The sequence below is a fragment of the Hypomesus transpacificus genome, chromosome 4, assembly GCF_021917145.1.
Source record: "Hypomesus transpacificus isolate Combined female chromosome 4, fHypTra1, whole genome shotgun sequence".
Taxonomy (NCBI): Eukaryota; Metazoa; Chordata; class Actinopteri; order Osmeriformes; family Osmeridae; genus Hypomesus; species Hypomesus transpacificus.
The window spans coordinates 11,436,691-11,451,580 of NC_061063.1; the positions used below are offsets into that span (position 1 = coordinate 11,436,691).

The 14,890-nt window shown below is 43.3% G+C and overlaps 1 protein-coding gene across 1 annotated transcript; it reads left to right on the forward strand.

Annotated features, from left to right (window-relative positions):
* Window positions 1-1,347: 1,347 nt before the first annotated feature.
* Window positions 1,348-3,482, forward strand: lratd2a (LRAT domain containing 2a). The gene has a single exon (XM_047019288.1). The coding sequence runs from the start codon at window positions 1,823-1,825 to the stop codon at window positions 2,657-2,659; it is 837 nt and encodes a 278-aa protein (XP_046875244.1). The 5' UTR covers window positions 1,348-1,822; the 3' UTR covers window positions 2,660-3,482.
* The last annotated feature ends 11,408 nt before the right edge of the window (window positions 3,483-14,890 follow it).

The window sequence follows — 14,890 nt, forward strand, 5'->3', positions numbered from 1 at the left end:
GTGTTGGGCCTTGCCACAAAATGCACCCCTGCTAACTTTTATTAGGAAAGAGCCAGATGCCTGAAACCTACTGAGGTTACTCAGGATTCAGATGGCTGAGCGGTTAGTGAGTCGGGCTATTAATCAGAAGGTTTTCGGTTCGATTCCCCGGCTGTGCAAAATAACGTTGTGTCCTTGGGCAAGGCACTTCACCCTACTTGCCTCGGGGAGAATATCCCTGTACTTACTGTAAGTCGCTCTGGATAAGAGAGTCTGCTAAATGACTAAACGTACTAACATTAGTCCCTCAATATACAGTAAGAAGAATATTTCTTTCACAATTTGTATTAAACCTTTCAAAACTGTTTTTTCAATACATTTTTTTTTACCGGACGATAGCTATAAAAATATGTGACCTCTCGTGCCCAAGTCGTCCAGTTGTTGACCAGATCAGTGATTGTCTTTTTTACACGTGCCAAGGACAAATAAGTCACCTGAGATGGTTTGGTTGGTGTGTCAGACAAGGAGGTCACATGGCGATGCCACCCACAATGGAGGACTGTGGAACTTAAGGAAATTGGGAGAGAAATTGATAGTGGCAGAGTATGACACGACATATCTCAGTTTGTCATCTTGACTTTGTTAAATGGCGGAGTGGTGGCTGTGAAAGTTTCTGTCAGACCAATGTTCCAGTGGAATAGCAATACGAAAGCAACAGGAAGTCAATGTCTGCATCCGAGAATGTGTGAATCAAAGATAAACTGCATCCAATCATAAACCAACCTGATATCCATGATGCAATCGGGGGTTTGATTGGTTAGGGTTTATCTCTGATGTTTGAATTTGTTTCCTTGTAGCAGAGAGGTGTCGCCTCAGACTGCTATATCATAAACCTCTGTACAACAAACTTACCCAAACTTATTCAGACATATTCCGATGTTCATTCAGAATTGTAGTTTTAGTATGTCAATCTACCAGTCTTTCTCTGAGCTAATGGGTATTCAAATTACTCAAATTACATTTTTCTTTCTTTGTATCCTCTCCATGGGCACAATTCTCTCTATATCTCAATATATATTGCATGCATGGAATTCAGTACTGTGCAGATCCATTAGAATACACTATGACCATTTTGGATAAAAGCGTTTTGTGTTTTACCAAGGTTGGAATGACATTTTCACAGCAGCCTACGACAGTCAAAAATACAGCGTCTGCGCAAGACATGTACTAAACGCTTTCTCGCCTAGAAATAAAGTGATACAACGTTGCCTTTACATAGATTGTCATGACTGATTGACATGACATCTGATTGTGCCATGCTGAAATTGCACACTTCCACTTTAAATGGGAACCAGTTTGTAAGAGCAGCAGTAGCTGTGCCAAGCGCGAGATCTGCCGTCGTGTTCGCGCACGCAGTTCACTGTCGGGATCTTGATGCAGACTACAGTTCGGAAGTAATATTTGGACCAGTTCATCGTTTTCAACCAAGGGTAACACATGTCCTGCCTCCTTTTACATATTGAGTAGCAGACGTTCTAACTTTCGCGTGAAGAATCAAGTGAGGCTTGAGAACCAAGCTACACCTGGATGAAGATACCACTTTGTGAAATAAAAGCCTAATTTTCCCTTCATCAGCGTAGGAAACAGATCCACTTGGAAATTTAAGCTACGGTGTGTATTTCGAGAGACCTGCAGCTCTCGATGGATTCGTGCCTATTGGCAAGGTTTTAGTGACTTTAGTGCGGTCGTGCCTACGGTTTGGCAGATGGCAGCGATCTCCCAGTGGTAACAGGTGGAGCCGCGTTCTCCACCAGCATCTATTACATTTCAAAGCAGAAGTGGCATGGGAAATCAAGTGGACAAGCTGTCACATTTAAGTTATGCAGAAGTTCCGACAGTGGACCCAAACGGGTTGGACACCGAGGAAGGTCCACGGATTGGAGTGTCATACATTTTTTCGAATGATGACGATGAATTGGAGGAAAATGTCGAAGGAACAGGAGACCAAAATCAGGAAGAGAAACACTATGACAAGTGCAACGAGGTCGAATGTGCCGTTTACAATCGAGACGAATGCATTTATGATAAAAGCATCAAGAGTTCAGACCTCAAAACACGCTCTCCAGAGAATTTACTCAACATATGCAAAGCGGGTGACTTGGTGGAGTTTGTGGCAACCGGTCAGTACCCACACTGGGCAGTTTATGTTGGAGACTTACAGGTCGTGCACTTGCACCGCGCTGAAGTCAAGAACAGCTTTTTGATAGATGCTAGCCAAGGCAGAAGATGCAGGATTGTTAACGAACTGTACAAGTTCAAACCCTTTGGTCCTGATATGGTTGTACAGAACGCGATGGAACAGGTTGGTTCAAAGGAGCGAGAGCTGAGTTGGAGAAATTCGGAGTGCTTCGCCGCTTGGTGTCGATTTGGTAAACGCGAGTTCAAAATGGGCGGAGAAATACGAATAGGAAAACAACCGTACAGGTTGAAAATATTCATGTCGGACAAACAGACCCACGTGCTCGAATTTCAGAGTCTGGAGGACTTGATTATGGAGAAGAGGAGAAACGACCAGGTCGGCAAGACGTCTGTGATCCAGGAACTTGCCAATCATTTGAAAAGTGTTGTGGAGATCAAAAATGATACTGCGCCCAGTGAAACATTTCAGAGCCCGCTGTGAAGTTGATGATTTGATGACTTTGAAATCGTGGCTGTGCAGGGTATCTCTTTCTGATTTTTATACAAAAATGTTTATGGCCAAATTCCAAGGTGCATTTAATGCAAGCAAGCCTTAAAGTGCTAGGTGATTGAAATGAATCATGTGTCATAATAGTCTTGACTAAGTATTTTTAATGCACTGGACCAAGTTACTTTAGCCTTAAAGATTCAACCATTAGAAATCCATGCTGCTGTTGCATATACTTTGAATAAAAATGCCTTTTAAGTTGATATCTTAGCCAACAATAGCCTTCATCCCATGAAAGTTCAAATTCCATTTTACTACCCCATCTGTTAGTACAAAATATCTCTTAAAATAGCTGTTGAAAGTAGGAATTGAGCCTTTTTAAAGTCATCAGAATATGAAATGATTTTGTGATGTTGGACGAGGTTAATCAAATTGACTGTACCAGCTGTTCAAATGAAGTAAATTACGTCTCATATTTGAATTTTGAACTTCTCTTCCAACACCTTCTCACCACCTTAAGAGGCTGTAAGCCTGTCTGGCTGCTTGATACCTGGTCATCCCGTCTGTCCTCCCAGAACCACTTCACGTCCTCTTGTGAGATGCACATTGTGTTTCAGTGTCAAATTCAAGGGCGTGAATTATTGAGAGTTTGGCTTGGCCTACTCGTTTAGCTTTTTAAGGGTATGTTTTCAAATTTTGTGATCATTATTCCCTCAATAGCTCTACAACTGGATATGGGTAGGCAGTTAGTTGTATGTGTGGCCTTGGTTCACTCATTCCCTCTCTCTGGCTTCCTCACTGGCTACCATTTCTCAATTCATAGTTTCAAGCAAAATAAATTCATGTATGAAATTTACAGTGCCAAGTTTGTCGAGGCCATCAACCTTGGATAAAGTGAAGCAATGTTTTGTATGAGGCCTGCCTCTATAGTTGCTATGCCTTCATAGGCCAGTCTTCACAGTTTACTTTCCTATCCCTACTCTTTTTTTAAATCTGGTCTTGAGCTAGAAAAGGACAATGCTGAAAGTGTCAGTGATTGGACTGTGTGGGTACGAACACTTTCTTTTGATGTATTTGTGAAAAATGTGTGTGTGTGTCTCACGCACGCAAGCACCGGTTCATCAGGCTCTCCCTTAATTGGTGGGAGCATATGGCATTAGAGAAGGTCGCATGTGATGTTACCGCTCTCAAGGATCCAAAACAGAGAACGCAGAAAACGTCAGGATTTTCCCCCCCTCTCCCAGCGAGGCCATGTAACGGTCGGCAACACCGTGCTCTGTGTACACCCACTGTCTGGCTCAGTTAGAAACCACAATCATCAGATATGAACTCCTCTCCTCCTTCTCAAATGGATGGAAATGCAAGCATGTTGTCAATCAATATTCCAGAGCAGACCTAATTGTACGCAATTGTCTATTCTTGCCTACAGGTATATGCGCGTTTCTCATCCATGGGATGCAGACTGAGGAAGATGGCTCTATTACGAGAGAGCAGGGTGTTGCCAAATGTTAAACTGCTTGAGTGTGGGTTGAAAGATGACATATGGTGCAGAAACTGCAGGTTAACCACACGTGCGCACACAGTCAATTTTCAGAAACAAGTATTTGTCCAAGACTAGTGGAGCTGCAATTTAGTGTAATCACAAGGTTCACCTATGAGCAAACCTGCAGTGCTGTGCTCTGGTGATTAACAACCAATAAAATGTCAACTAGACTGAAATATCTACTAAAAGACACAAAAAAAAACGAAAGAACATTGAGGAACTGGCCCCTAGAGACACAGAGAAAGTGAATCACTCTTGCAAACAGACAAAGCCTGCCAGGCCTGTCTTTAAAGCCACCGAAAACAAAGAGCGCACTGTGACCACGCAAGTGTTTTATGATTCAACCTCAATCTCCTCTTCCCAGAGACCACCCTGGGCTAACAGACGGTGGCGGGGAGGAAAGGCAGTGATTGCACCTGACATGCAGAGGGTGAGTAATGGTCGCTCACAATGGCAACTCAGCCGTCTTTTGTGCGTCACTTCAGGTAGACGGGTGACAGTGGCTCTAGTGAGGAGAGTCAGCAACAAGTATGATATATTTAGGGATATTTGGTCTACTGTTAATGGTACACGCTGTGTTTTTTCAATTATAAGTAGTTTGACTATTAACCAGCTAAATTGGAGGACGCAAGCGGTGATTTCGACATGTCAGCCCTACAATTTTTTTCCTATTGCTCTGACCTGTTTGTGCATCTGAGTTTTCTGGCAGTGTTCCATGGGACTGGATTTGTGATGTGCTTAATCAAATCCAGCAGCATTGGAGTTTTCAATGTGAACCCAAACTTTATCAACTTTGTGTTGTTCTCATTTGCATATTTTATGAGGACACCAAACTTTTCTTTCATCAATCCAATTAGTGTCGCTTACCCAAACACCTGGAGGGTTATTTCATTTAATTTTGTGGTAATATGCCTTATTGCTTAAAGCGTTTTTTTTTAAAACTTTTAGATAGAAAATAATGATGTCCTGTTAATACCTGTGCACAACTCTCCTGTTTGTTTATTTTTTTCTGGTCACAATGTTCCCTCTCAGTGTGTTGTCAAGGCCAGAGGACTAAAAACTCCTTAATTCTGTGAAGCCATGTGTAAAATTATGCAAATATTCCAGAAGATTAGTTGGTAGTTTTGTATTTAACATCTGCACTTATCACGGATAAGATATACAATGTGAGTCGAAGGAGAATTAGCATTGCGTGCTGCTTGAATCAGCTTTAAGTCATCAACACTGTTGTGCTGTGTTCCATGAAGGTTAAAGGCGATGTAATAAAGACAGTAGATTGAGTGTGCAGGTAAGGCTTATGTAAAACGTCCGTATGTATCATGGCTACACCTTTTTTTTTTTTTACACGCAGTTTATATCTCTGAGCTTCTCAGAATCAGCTTATAGATGTTTATAGAAATTGTAGTCGGTAAGCACGAAGGCAGTATTTGTAATGTTCGAGTTGATTTGCATTCCTAGTTCCTCGTACTGTAAAGACTTCCTGTCACCTGCCAAACACGTAAACAGCAGTCATGAAACAGAGTGGATAATTGCTTGTTTTCAAAGCGTGATGTTCTAAGCACCATTAGGTCAGACCACACTCATTGCCAATCTTCATATTAGGTACAACTGCAGGGGAAAGTGAAACGTTTCAAAGCGTTCAATTCGTTATCCAACATTTCTTCAAATGATTTGTAAAACAAAGGTTTCTTTCTCCCAGACATGCTTGTCATGTTTGAGGGTCTTTTTGAAATTGGTGTTTCACCAGTTGTGTAATCTACAACAGAACACCTTTCTTTTTTCTTGTCATCTCTGTAATTGAACTTGGTAAGGTGTTAAGGAGGTGTGCGATTGCCAATACAAGATTTGCATGATGCCTCCCACACTATCTTGTCTAGGTCCTTAAATCCAAATTATTCATAATTTTTCCAACTGCTATCAAGGAAAATACATTTGGTCTAAACACTTAAGGAAGTATATCTGTGACATGCTTGTATTTGGAGATCCTTTCTCTCTCTTACCAAACTCCTCCGCTGTTTGGCATAGACCCCTTGATTGAATATGAACGACATATGATTTTAATAGGCTTTAAGGGTTTCTTCTCCCAATGCACTGTTACATAGGAGCATACTGGTCATGTAATTTTGATGGTGTTTGGTAGTTAATCTCGTGACAGCCGACAGCCGTGCGCAGCCTCGTAGCTGGCACATGCCATCTGTCTGCTGATCAGGGGACCAGGGAGTTGCGAACTGTATCTGTGTCACTGTTCTCACCAAGGCTTTGGAAAAAATGAAGTGAGAGGAAGTCACCTCCAACTCATAAATTAGGTTCCTTTCTCTCCATTCGTGTTAAAGTGGTTTATGGGTGGAAGAGTAAGGTCATTGGAGATCCTGTGTTTTAAATGTAACTTCAAACCGGAAGTAGATTTGAACGTTGTCCCCGCATAGGGCCCCCCCAGGGTCTGATTGATCTGTAGAATTATAGGGGCTGCCCCTTTTGTGCCTGTCAGTTTAAGAGTTCGGCCACTCTACCGTTCACCTTTCTGGGATTGAGTTTGGAGCCTTTGGCTCGTGACTGTCTTCTACAGTGCACAAAATACATGTCAGAAGATCCCCCATTCTAATGACTGAATGGATGAGTGATATAACCGATACGCACACAGTGAAGTGAGCCGCATGCTGAGCTATATGGCAGAAATTGTCCCTGAAAAGTAAAATGTTGGGTTTAATCATTTTTATGTGTTTTTGTATTACCGTAACCCCTACACACATGCATGAAAGCCACAACATTAATTGCTTCACAAACTGCTTCTGACGGAACGGTAATGTTTCACTTTGTTTGCTTTTGTCTTCTTTTGAACATCCAAAGTCGACATTTGAAACATGAAGGGCTGCTTGATCTTGTTTATCTATTCTTAAAAGCAAAAAGCCCATTTGATTACAGGGATGAAAGCTATCATTAAGGAACATGGGAGAAGCATGCATATGATGACGCGCTCACCAAATTCAAGCTGTTTCTCTGTGCTTTTAAAAGGTATCTTGAATCTCATAATAACTTCAAATAAACCCAGAGCAGGACGTTGGAGATGGGACAATGGTTGACAAAGGCCAGTACGGTTGGAAAACAATGTGTTTTTCCCGTCTGTAAACACACGCTTTCTTTAAGTCAGTTAAAGTCACCTCAATAGCTGTTTGAACAGTTGACAAAAAGTTCGCACAACGAATCATTTTGTTTTTCACCCCTTGTTTGCCGCTTTCAAAGCACTTTCATTTCTGCGTTCCATCATATTTCTATGGATCAATCCTCCGACAGCGAGCTAACACCGCACGAGGCATATTTTGATCACTCTTACCCAGAGTGCCTGCTGGGTCAATCAAAGCAGTGGAAATTCCAGTGCTTCAAGAGGCCTGATTGCAATGTCAGGAGGTTGTAACAGCATGGAGAGCGAGCACAAAGGAGAATCACTGCGTGGGGAGAGCAACAGCCGAGTGCCTTATTCTAACTTGATTAACACAGGGTGTTTTTTTATTAGATCAAGCCGAGAATAATATCACATAGAGAACAAAAGAGCGGGAAGGTGAAGTTTAATGTTGTTGTCCAACATCCAGAAGAACAGTACCCCTGTTGGATTGAATTTAACCCAGCCAATTTTCATCACAGTTGGTAATTCATGTTATTTTTGACTATTATTTATAAGTTCCTCATGAACCAGGGGGCCTGAGTTTTGAACACGATGTTTATGATCTTAGAATATAATTTGTTTTTACTGGAGGGGCATAATCTACCTGAGTTAAAGGGTTGAAAGTCACTCAAATGTATTGACGTATAAATGTTTCTTGTAAGTAGACATTTAGGGAAAGTCACATAACCTAATTCAGATAACATGCAGTTCAATCTCGTGGCTTCCCCATCACTGCTAGCAAATGTACATTAGATAACCGTTGAGTCACCTGTTCTGACATATAACCCCCCATGTAGGCCCATTACCTTGAGTCTCTGTGCAGTCTGAAGGTTCAACCAAGGTCTACACAACGGGAGGCTCGATGTGAAATGTGGAATATAGAGATGGCCAGCGAGTTGCTCATCTTTTGGTCTGTGACTCAAGACTGATGGAATATAAGGCTGAGTATTTGAACTCTCCTCCCTCCCTCACTCCTCCCCTCCCCTCCTTCCACTTCACGTAATGGTTCCCGTCTGCCACGGTGCGAAACACCTGATGTAAGTAGCGGGTAAAAGTCATCTGTCAAGAAAAAGAGACTGCTGCTAGGCTCGCTGGAACGTAATTGGTAGGATGACTGCGTTCTGGGGGGTGCTGGAGAAATATCGCTCTGCACTTGGGAGTCGGAAGAACAGTGCGTGTTAAGAACTGTTGGTTGCCGCCGCGCCTCTGATGGGGGGCGAGGGCTGGCGGGTGGGGAGCACTCACGCTGGGCGCGAGACACATGAAAGAGGCGTGCAGCTACGCTTAGGCACGATAACAATCAAACAAGGTTGAGAGCTTCCTCTTCTCTTCCTCTCTGCATGACAATGCCGGTACGCATCACATATTCATAGACATAAGGTTGGAAAATAGATATTAAGATAGGACATGAACACACGCGCTTGCGCGCACGCATAATACATGATGACAAGGTAGACTAGGCCTACTTGAAGATAAGAAAAAAGCAGGCTAGGCTATAGTTAAATAGGCAATTTCTCCAATGGGCCTAGTTATTACCGCAAGTGTGTCTGGTTGCTAATACACTGGTAAACATCTAACATTTTCTCAATACACCCATGTTTGCATTACGATGTCTGTGGAAACAATGTAAATCATGTTAAACTAAATGGATTATATTCTCTAAGATCTCTCTAAGCATAATGTATATAAATGCAACCCAAAAGTACTACTGTAAAAGAATAGGCTTTAATAGGCTTACTGTTGGACTAAACCACAAGGCCTATAACATCGACCATGCCACAAATCCTAAACCTCACCTGTTTTAGCGACAACATCGGAAAACCTGACCCAAGATGAAAAACCTTGGGGCAGTTTTTCTTTACCATACAACGTTTTTTAAGGCCCACCTGTGAGTGTCCTTTTTCATCCTGTGGAGAACCACTCCGCATTCCCCAGACTCCTGTACCAGAGCTGCTAACAACCCCATGAATCATATCTCCCTCAATTACAGCCAGCAAAATCGCTGCCTCACAGCGGGGGTGCTCTCTAGCCCAGGTGTCTGTGCCCGGCGAGGGGGAAAATGGAAGGGTAGTCTGCGTCAATCACCTTCATCCCATTTTCTCCTCAGCGGACACAATGAGTGACTCATTCTCTAGGCTTCAGGAGCTCAAGCAATTGACTCAGCTGAGTTTGAACCCTGCAGAGAAATGTGGAGCAACCCGAATCCTAGGTTGATTCTGGTTTTGACACCCACAGGACCAGGCGCCCGAGGTAGGTGACTTATTTGACTGAAAAGGCCCTGCAAACGTTGCTTTCAGACTTAAGATCATTCCCATCACCCCCCCCCCCCCCCCCCCCCCCGGGCTGCATTTTTTAAGTAACTAATTGTTGACTACTTTCATTTGCACATTTTCTGGACCCAGTGACATAAAAATAAGTCTACAGTCTTTACACTGATTACAAGAAAACGACAATCCTTCAAGGGGCGTTTAATCAGTTAGGCCAAGAACATTAGAGCTCCTGAAGGCTGACACAATATACTCTCTCTCTCTCTCTCTCTCTCTCTGTCTGTATCTCTCTCTCTCTGTCTGTATCTCTCTCTCTCTAGCTTATGCTACATCCTGTGTTTCCCTTCTCTGTCAAACATTTGCACATCCAGAAAGGTGTAAGACAAGCAAGGGGAAAAGAAACATTTGTCTGTTTTTTCATTCCCACTGCAGGGTGGGTATTAGCGTAGTGACAGAAGGGTAACTTTCACCTCACAGCGTGAGGGCGGGCAGGAAGTCATTCGAGCATACATAGGTGTGCGATTAGATCGAAGGCCCGTTCTGGTTTCATATATTGACTGTGCGGCAAGTGGCTGTGAGGTGATTGCGAAACTAGGATTGTGATGGTTTGGAGGGTGGTGGTGGTGGTGGGGGGTTGCTGCTGTGTGATGGGGTAGCCCCCGGCTATTCCAGAGGACGGGTGACCTTCAGACTGCAACAGCAGTATTGTTACGGCACTGTTATTGTTGGATATGCCTCTTCACGTGGGCTGCCTGGACTAGATTTCAATAGGCACCCGGAGGTTTCCAACACTCTTCCTGTCTATTCTTCTCTAGGGATTAGTGGGAGACAGCAGTGACGAGAAGAGAGGACAGACTGAGTGTGTGTGTGTGTGTGCGTGTCGGAGGTGGAAGAGTGTGAGAAGAAGAGGGGATAAATAGATGGACAGAAAAAGACACTCGGGAGAGGAGTGAGAGACTGGGATAGAAGCAGACTGAAAAATGAAGTGTGTGTGTGAGAGAGAGAGAAAGAGGATACTGAGGTAAGAAAGGCTAGACATTGCAAACACAGAAGCACCGAGGAGACCAACCCCCACAGGTGTCCACCAGGCCGATCCAGGTGAGGTCGGGGGAGTGATCACACCTTTTCTCCTCCAAGGCTGCTGTTTTTCCAGTCCTGTAACAGTCTATGTAACCTAGGGAACCCAGGCCTCTAGGTGGGTCATACCTGTGGGATTTAAAGGGCCAGGTCCCCAGGTCCTCATAGGCTGAGCTGCAGTTTATGCAGCTGAGCTTCAGTTTATGCACAGAAGGAATGATGTGGTGTGTCGTGGGGGAGGTTCCTTTTCAACACTTTATCGAAACGGACAAACTTTATTGTACAGTATACTTCTCACGGATAGAAACTGGTCTTTTTCATAGTAAAACTAAATGTCAACAGAATCAAATCTAAGAACTGGGGTCAGATGGCTGAGCGGTTAGGGAATCAGGCTTTTAATCAGAATGTTGCTGGTTTGATTCCTGGCTGTGTCAAATGACGTTGTGTCCTTGGGCAAGGCACTTCACCCTACTTGCCTCAAGGGGAATGTCCCTGTACTTACTGCAAGTCACTCTGGATAAGAGTGAACTTTAAAATATACCTTTGAGTTTCTCTCTAGAATTTACATGTGCTTATGGTGGTTCACCCAATGCTGGTTTTCCTCTTATAAAGCGTGTGTAGTTCTTGACATGATAAGGCCCTCAGCAGTACAGGTGGTGTAATTACAACCTGACAACGTGCACACACTGAACCCAAGTACAAAGGGCCAACAATCATCTTCAGATGATCATCACTACAGCTCATGATGAACGGCGCAACGTTGAAATGTAATTAAAATCAACCGTCGCCCCGTTAGTTTAAAAGAAGGCATGTTTAAACCCTCTCTTCCTCTCTTAGTAACTGTCTTTGTTTGGCAAACCTCCTTCCTTTTCTTTGTCCCCATGCCTCCTCTTTCCAGCGACTCTTAAGGGCTCGCCCTCCCTCCCTCCCTCCCCCTCTCTCTCTGTCTCTCTCTCTTTCTCTCTTCTCTCTCTCCGTCATATTAACCATCTGTTAACCATCATACCATCATATTAACCTTCCAACTATCAGTTTTGTTTTCCTAAGCCCGTTTTCCACCTTCAAAGACACATACTTTAGGTGTGTGTGCATGCAGTATTTGCTCCTGCTGGAACTTGGAGTGAAGACCTCAGTGTCTTTCTAACGGCATGACTGCACACTCCACTAAGAAGAACAGTGGCTAACATTACACACGTTGTGTGTACAGGAGACCTTTTGAGGAGCTTAACAAGGTTTGCTGCTTAATCCTTTTGCGCTATGCAAAAGAGCAAGGCTGAAAGAAAAGGCCCTTTCACTGTTCTCTGTTCACCAACACCTGCCTCCTCCACAGGGAGGTCTAGCTAAACGGCAGGAAAGGGGGTAAAACTATTGTGAAAGTGTGTGTGATCAAGATTTAAGCCCTATTGGAGCAATGCTGCTTTGTGTGCCTCTGTGGTTGTGCTGTTCTGTCATACACTGCAATGTGCTGTAGAGAACTGAACTGGATTTTAAAGTAGAGAGAACGATGGTTCTAGAGGGATGCTGCTGTTGTTGCCAGCCTAAAGGCAGACTAAACAAGCTGTGTGTGTGTGTGTGTGTGTGTTTATGCATTTTGTACAGTATGTTTTTTTGTGTGTGTTCAAACCTGAAATCCTTCACTGACAGATTAAAACCTGGCGACATTGAAGGAGCGTTCATGGAAAAAAGCTGCAGTTGTTTCACAGATCCCCCATTGAACATTCCAGCTCTATACCTCTTATCTGAAAGATGTTGTAAGTTGCCCCCCCCCCCCACCTCTCTCTCTCTCTTTCTTTCTAATTGGCACACGCTCATTCCAGAACTCTATCCCAGAATCCAGGTCGCGTGGGGTTCGGGTTAAGACTGTTGCTGAGATGACTGATCCATGGATTTCCAGGGAAAGTACAATAGAAGCTGTGTGTTGGGAATCTAATCCCCGGGCTGGATGGTTAGCTGCTTGCTAATCGGGCCCTTTTGAGAGGGCATGCCAGTTGAGTTCCGTTTAGCTCCCCCCCCTCCCCCCACACACACATACGTAAGGGGTAGGGGTTCTTAAGCAACCATGACCAAAGCAACATACAGTTGCTGATCTAATCTTGTCCACTAACCGAGAGGGGAGAGAGGGGAGAGAGGGGGAGATAAGATAGATGTCTTATAGTGTGGCCTTTGAATTCAAGGTAACGTTTTTTCCCCCAAAACAGTGTTTTGTTGTTGGCCAGTAAAACCATGCTAGTGAATGTCATTCGTTTTTTTTTCCTCAGTAGTACATAGTATGCACAGAGCGCCATCTGCTGACAAGGCTGTAATGTAAAACACCTACGATATAGGCTACTGTAATACAGGTGTGTATGGGGGGGCGGGGGGGGGGGGGGGGGGCGGGGGGGGCGGGGGGGGGGGGGGGGGGGGGGGGGGGGGGCAACATTCAAGAGTTGGCCTGCTTCTAAAGTACTAAGAGTCAAAAGATATACGATTTGATTCGGGAATCCCGAATCGGGATGTAACCTAATTGTTTTCAACAGAGACCCCTGATAAAAGGGAAAAGCTGGCAAACAGCTTATCAAACTAATATACCAGAGAGCCGTTCACCAAACCGAAAGTTAAAACCCATTGATTAAGAAATGAAACTCTAGCTACGCCTCATGTCTTGTTTGGTTGCTATGCTCAAACGTGAGGCGGTTGTCTGAATATGGTGCCACCTTGTGGCGGCGACGTGTAATAACAGTCTATATTGGACGCTGCGTCTCGTTTTGAATTGTGTCACGTGCTATGAAGGCATACGGAAATGGATTGTCACTGGCTCATTCTTGTGTCTTGTTTTATGTAAATTACTCCAGGACCACTAAATTAAATTGTTGGGGTTGGAAAAACCTGAAATCTTTTTTTCTTTTTTTTTTGACAGATTATTTCCTCATTCAATTATTGGTAGGACCACTATTAGCCTCCTAACTCCTCAATCTGAGTGCTTTATTAGAAGCTTCCCGCGACTAGTGTGTATACACATGACACTGGTCATGGCTGTAGGTTATGAGTCAATGCCACATCAACAGTATCTGTATGACTAGAATACAGAAGTTATCCGTGTTCTGATGGTGGCTCTGAGCATGGTCTTCTCTCCCTGAGCCTACTTCTCTAACACTTTTTGGCATCCATTAACATTTATTTTACACCTTACAACACTCTACACATCCACTGATCACACATCCACTCCGTACACTACTGATTTAATCCAACCGTTATACTGATGTGTATACTTGACACTTTGAAAAGGGTATTTTGTCGACGGTTATTGCATATGGTTAACACGAGGGGGCGCCATATTTAAAACACACCGAAGCCACATGTGGCTTCACGCAATTTTAGGCTATAAAATTATAGTAAAAAGCTTAACTTAATAAGGTAGTAAATAGGAATTTGGAATGCAACCATAACGTGTCTAACGCATATCATAGACCTTTAAGAACAAGCATTTTTTTAATTCAATTTGGGAAATGGATGATAAAGACTATATGGGGCCTATTGTTTTTAAAAACCAACCGTTAATCTGTGGTAAAGTGCCGTTTAACAGTGAAGGTTAGCCCACCCTGCGTAGAAGTAGGCCTAAATGAGAAACTTAGTGAATAATGTTAATAATAAAATGTTTAAATGGCCAAAGACGAGAGGAAAAGTCAAGACTAATGCAGACAGTTCAATGCAGAACCAACTCATAACTAACTGGGCTGGGTTGTTTGATTTGCAGTGAGTAGTTGCCGGAATAAAAAGCATTATGATACATTTTCAGATCTCTTTTTGTGGAAAAAAAAATACCCACCTTGAGATGCCAGAAAAAAAGACAGGCCGCCTGAATAATTTCTGATCTTCGTTTAGTCTACCAAGTTATAGGCTTGTAAGATGAAAACAAAAAAGAAGTAGGCATATCTTAGCTTACAGCGAACTAGAACATAGTTGTTGTGATTTTTGTTTTGAATCAATGGATATCATTAAAAAACACTTTTGATAAGCTATAGCCTATGTATCAGTGTTTAATATCTCAATTTAAAATCAAGCTTTTCAACCATTTTGGCTCCCAATGCCCCCTATTTTAGTTGGAAAAACGGCTCCTGACAGCAAAAAGGTTGCCGACCCCTGGGATAGCCACTTCGCACATCCATCCACTGTGTAGGTGGCGCGTCAGGCAGAGACAT

Bases quoted from the DNA above. Each gene is read 5' to 3' on its own strand.
- lratd2a (XM_047019288.1), top strand. From the start codon at position 1,823: ATGGGAAATCAAGTGGACAAGCTGTCACATTTAAGTTATGCAGAAGTT.